This window comes from Dufourea novaeangliae, unplaced genomic scaffold, assembly GCF_001272555.1.
Source record: "Dufourea novaeangliae isolate 0120121106 unplaced genomic scaffold, ASM127255v1 scaffold148, whole genome shotgun sequence".
Taxonomy (NCBI): domain Eukaryota; kingdom Metazoa; phylum Arthropoda; class Insecta; order Hymenoptera; family Halictidae; genus Dufourea; species Dufourea novaeangliae.
The window spans coordinates 214,620-220,411 of NW_015374032.1; the positions used below are offsets into that span (position 1 = coordinate 214,620).

The 5,792-nt window shown below is 34.3% G+C and overlaps 1 protein-coding gene across 1 annotated transcript in view; it reads left to right on the forward strand.

Moving 5' to 3' along the window:
* LOC107189446 (farnesol dehydrogenase-like) overlaps positions 1-5,172 on the forward strand; it is a 6,442-nt gene extending 1,270 nt beyond the window's left edge. Inside the window, exons 2-5 of the mRNA XM_015577980.1 lie at positions 1,940-2,066; positions 4,263-4,395; positions 4,845-4,988; positions 5,081-5,172. Of these exons, the coding sequence (XP_015433466.1) occupies positions 1,940-2,066; positions 4,263-4,395; positions 4,845-4,988; positions 5,081-5,140 (464 nt within the window). The 3' untranslated portion in view covers positions 5,141-5,172. The remainder of the gene's footprint in view (positions 1-1,939; positions 2,067-4,262; positions 4,396-4,844; positions 4,989-5,080) is intronic.
* The last annotated feature ends 620 nt before the right edge of the window (positions 5,173-5,792 follow it).

Here is a 5,792-nt window from a genome sequence, read left to right on the forward strand (position 1 = left end):
ATCGGTGTATTCACATTCTATATCTTCCAGAAATGAAGCAAATTGACGATGATTAAGTCCACGTGCTCGAATATAATTTACAATTTTGGTGACTATTTTTAAAACATGTCCGATATTTAAAACTTTGGAGCACAGTACTTGCTGGTGAATAATACAATGAAAATGTTCAAAATTATTATTACCATGCTGTTTGCATGTTTCTTTTAATCTTGCAACAACTCCTTTAGTAATACCGGTCATGGTAGGTGCACCATCAGTTGCAAGACAAACGAACTGTTCCAATGGTAACTTATACTTGTTCCAAACTTCCATAAGTGCATCAAAAATATCAGCTCCAGTGGTTGTATTATGCATAGGAGTGATTTCCAAAAGTTCTTCACTTATTTTTAAATTAACATCGCATCAGCGAATAAAAACGGCCAGCTGAGCGATATTTCGAATATCTGTACTTTCATCAATTGCAATAGAGTAGGCTTGAAATGTTGATATTGTTGTATTATGCTGATTTCTCAAATTCTCGGCTATTTCATCAATTCTGCTGGCTACAGTATTTCGACTTAAACTTACACTTTTAAATTTCTTTATTTGTGCTGGACATAATACTTCCGCCGCTTTAATTAAGCATTCACTAATAAATTCCCCTTCCGTAAATGGTTTCGATCTGCTTGCGATTAAATGTGATAATATATAACTAACTTTTACAGCAGCTGTATTGTCTTCAACACATTTCGTGAATACACTTTGTTGTTTTTGAAGAATTGATTTCAATTCCGACAATTTGTCTTCACGTAGTTTTGTAACGTATTGGTCATAGTTTGTTTTATGATTTGTGTCATAGTGCCTTTTAAGATTATATTCCTTAGCAACTGAAATAGAGTTTTTACATATCAGGCATAATATTTTATTCTTGTTTTGAACACAAAAATATTGCAGTTCCCACTTTTCTTGAAAATTACGATGTTCCTCTTCAATTGATCTTTTCTTACTCATTGTTCTTGAAGTTCGATTATATTTTTATTAAATAACTTTTTAGTTTAATATGAATAAAAACCAAAATCCACTTTAGAGTTCAAAATATCATTCGCAAACGATTGAGCAAACACTGCACTTTGTGACGACTTGGATTTGGACAAACATGTGTCGTGTTTCGCATTAGATCGCTCCGTGTTCTATCATGTTTCTGATCGTCTTGTGTTTTTATCTCCGTTCGGTTTCGGCCGCCGCTTTTCATTTGACGCCTCGCGCCAGCGTCAACCAAAAAGTTCAAACTTTCCAACTTCAAGCGTCAAAGCTTGATATTTAAAAATGTTTAAAAAGTCTCGGCGGGCCGCAACCAATGTATTGGCGGGCCGCGTGTTTGACATGCCTGATGTAAGGTGAACATGTGGACCTTTTCGGGACATCCTCCGAATATATCTACCGAACGTCCAGATTATACGTTCTCCAGACGTATATGTGACGTTTTTGTGCTATTCGTACTTCTCTAAGAACAATGTTATGTGGACGAATAGAAATTGTTTCTGAAACTCTGTAAGAACATTCAGAAAATCAATTTTGTGGAATAGATAGTATGTATTGTGAAACGTACGATGCATAACGGAAGCAGAAGGTAGCAATTATTATGTTACGCAATGAATTACAACTGAATAACAGGTACAAAGTACAAACGGTACCAACTATATGTACATGTTATTATATTGGACTGAAGAAAATTTTATGTGTATTAGAAATCATATATTAACTATATACAAATAGAGAAGATTAATGGAATAGTGGATATAAAAGAAATCAACGTCAGAATGTAATAATAAATATGCGATATCTCGGTATAATACTCGATATAGTAGATAATTCAGACAAAACTGCTCGTATCAACATCATCAATAAGAATTACGAAAGAAATTGTCGCATAAACAAACTAATACATATTGTATTGCAGACTCACCCACTGAAGACTTCCGTAGAGTAGTGGATACCAACTTAATAGCTCCCGCAATCTGTTCAAGAGAATTTTGCCAATCGGTCAAGAAACGTAATGCATACGGCCATATAATCAATATCAACAGGTTTGTAATTTCTTAGGCATATATGTACTATAATCGATAGAACTAATCAACGCGTTTTCCTATCACCAGAAGTAAAATTTTCATTAAACATCATATTTAGCCAAATCAGTATCTACACTATTGGTATACAGTAGCCGTTCGTTAAATGGAGTCCCTTTTACTGCACGTTGGCATCGGCCCTCGCTCATACGTGCACGTACCCCACTCTCTCACCCAGCACACCCAGGATGGAATACATACGGTGTCGCGTTTAACTCGTATATTTCATCACAGAAAGTGTGGTGTATATAATATTGTTCTCATAAAATGTTTCAATGTTTTTAGATATTTTCAGTTATAATAAACTACATTTCGTATCATGTTTAATTCATATTGAATATAAGTAGTTATGTAAGCTTATAAACGTATAAAATATTAAAATATTAATTGTCTATTAGATTGAAATACATAGGTGTACCATTATACAGGGTGTCTCACCCGATTTTGACATCTTGATTTTGTCGCTACTGTTACTCGTAGCAAAAAATGTTTCAGCGGAAGCTTGAATGGTATCGAGTGGAGCATATTCGGATGTTATTAGTTTTTTCGTGAGTAGACGCGTAAAGGTTATATAAAGGTTAACTTTGTTTTTTTAAAAGGAATGAGGTATTTTTTAATACATCAATCGATGCAGCTGGTATTCGTTATAAAAAAAGTACTAACCTATGTATGTCGAAAAGTTAGTAGTTCAGGAGATATTTCAATTTAAATAATTCTAAAACACCATTACTGTCGTACTTTATTACGATTCCTGTAAATAAACGCTAACGTCTTAGTTAATCATTTTGCACCTCACAATTCGTTTCATATTATTCATTACATTGTTTTCAATATAGAAGATTAAGTGAAACTACTATTTAGTCATATGTGTAATCTAAGAAATGGTTCAGTAATGTTGATCACTGTAATTAACTCCATTATTTCTACACATATAAAAAGGTTTATTTACGAATGTTATATGGTATCAGAGGGGCCATATCATAGCAGAAATAATTTTGTTGTAGGTCGAGAAAAAATGAATTGTTTGTGACATTTTTCACATTTTGTAATGTAAAATATCTCACGTGTTATTACCTTTTTTCACATAATACCTTAATACTTTATTACGCAGAATGTTTGGAAGAATCCATTTACGTAAATAAAACATTTTTATTCCACAATGTTTCAGTATCATTAAAATGAAAACATAATAAACCTCAAAAACTAAGAAGATCCTCCATTCACGAAAAAATTGTTAATGCTCAGTAATAGCCCTTTCCATACTAAACAACTTCTGTGAATAAACTTTTTTGATATCTCTAAAAATAATGGAGATAATTATGATGACCGTAAAGTGCGTATATCTACCCTATATGCTCTATATGTATATGTACGTAGCTACGTCGCACAACTGAAAGGCCCAGTGGTAGGGAAAACGCTTTGGTGATTGGCGCATGTTTATTGCATCATCCCTGGAATTCTGGCCCTCTACACTCTACAGCCCCGAAATATGCAATAAATGAACGGCTACTGTAGTATGAGTAACCAACGTATTGGGTCACGATAGCTGTCAACATTCACATGGTTGTAATCCTTATTTGGTTAAATGGTTTTAATGAAATTTTTGTACGACCAATACGTATTGTCCATTTGAGACATTCTGCTGTGGAGTATTTCACGTCAATAGTACCTTCGGTTCTAGAACAAAAAAAAAACAAAAAATGTTGTCATCTACACACTAAATACTAGAGAAATACCCGTGAGGTTTACAAAGTACATTGAAAATTATTTTTCTTAAGTAACAAATTTAATACATACTTATAAAAGCAATTTCAGCAAAAAGTAACGGATCTTTTACCGATTTTCGACATTTCTTCAAAAATCAATATTTCTTGGAAATTTTGAGTATTGCTCTAATATTTTGTTGTAGATCACAAATCATTTAGTTTTTTTTTTGGTTCTACGTCCAACGGTGTAGACGTGAAATATTTCACCACAGAATGACTCAAATGCAAAAAGGGTACTAGTCGTGCGCTATTATATTATATTTTTCATGAAATTCATAAATTTCCTTAAAATCACCTACAAAGTGAACCTGTCGTTTTGCCTATCATCGTGACTTAGAACTATGCAAATACATGAATAACTAATACCTACATCTATGCTTACAATTCATAGTATAGCTGGGCATTATGCAGAAGCTATACAGACTCCAATCGGTATCTACGGTGCCAGTAAATATGGCCTGACTGCCTTGACAGTGGAACTACGCAATGAAGTACTCCAGGCCAAACTCAGAATACGAATTACGGTAACACTAGACTTCATATCATAGTCATAATTTGTTGTTTTAATGTTGCAAAAATTGTTATCCTCACATTAAGATGATAATGTAGCGGTCCATTAGGAAAAAATAATAACAAAAATATAATGAAGAAATGATATTTCGAGAATATGGTAGCATAATAATAAATACTCTTGCAATGTACTGCATACACAATAACGTCATGTTTACCAGTATCGAGAACTTCGTTTCGGAAGAATTCATTAATATTCTCATTCTGAATTCTATAAATATAGAAAGACATTTGTTTTCTTGTTAATGTTTCATTCTTTCATCTATTCCATTCCACTTCTTGCATTGTTAGTAAAGACAATAAGTAAATAACTTTTATTCTAATAAATGCATCATTTCTCGTTCTGAAACATTGACTGCCAAGCGTCGACGTATGACATTCAAATGTTGTTATGTTTACACAGAACATCAGTCCTGGCACAGTACTCACAGACATGTTTACAAATGTAGCTGCAGGTCAGATTGATCTTAATAAGATGATAATATTGCGTGGCAAAGACATAGCTAACTCAGTGGTCTATGCACTAGGCACACCGGAAGGCGCGGAGGTAAAAATTACCACACTTATTGCCTCTGTAATAAATACCATACATGACAGTGTGGCATTATACATGCAATGATTATTTCTTTTTTTTTTTAGATTTATCAGTTGACAATTGTGCCTGACAAGTCACTAGTTGGGCTCCCAGGCATGAAATAAAACGTAACGAAAAGAATAATAAAAATGTAAAATATTTTACAACAACGTCTTGTAAGAAATCAATATGCATGTATTTGAAGTATCTTTCATTTTACCTATAGAGTCGCGTAACCCTTTTTTAAGGGGTTTCCTGTACAGATTTTCCTCCCTCCTCGCAGCTCCTCAGTTACGCGCTGAGTTCGTACGCAAAATCACATCCTATTGACCCTTTTTTGCATTGCTCCCCAATTTTACATCGGGTTCGTTCACGAGCTTCACCTTCCTGCGGCACCCTGATTTCGAATCAGGTTCGTCCGCAAGTGACTCCATTCCTAGAGGCTCCCTGAATTCACATCACATTCGTCATCGCCTTCAAACATCTTAGCGGCTCTCTGGCTACGCGTCAGATTCGTCCGCGCACCTTACTAACAAACTAATACCATATTCCTGGGAAAACCTATACTCGCCGGCCTCTCGCGTTGCCACGGCCCGGGCTCGTAACAAACATATACATCATGCAGACGAGAAAAAACAGTGTGAAAATGGTGATTTCTATGCATCTAACGTGAAAACGTATGTGACTTTAAAATTAATAATAATATTGTAACAATAATTATTTCTTGTTAATACTTGTGTATATTTATAGATCATCGACGATGCCACGGAATTCACG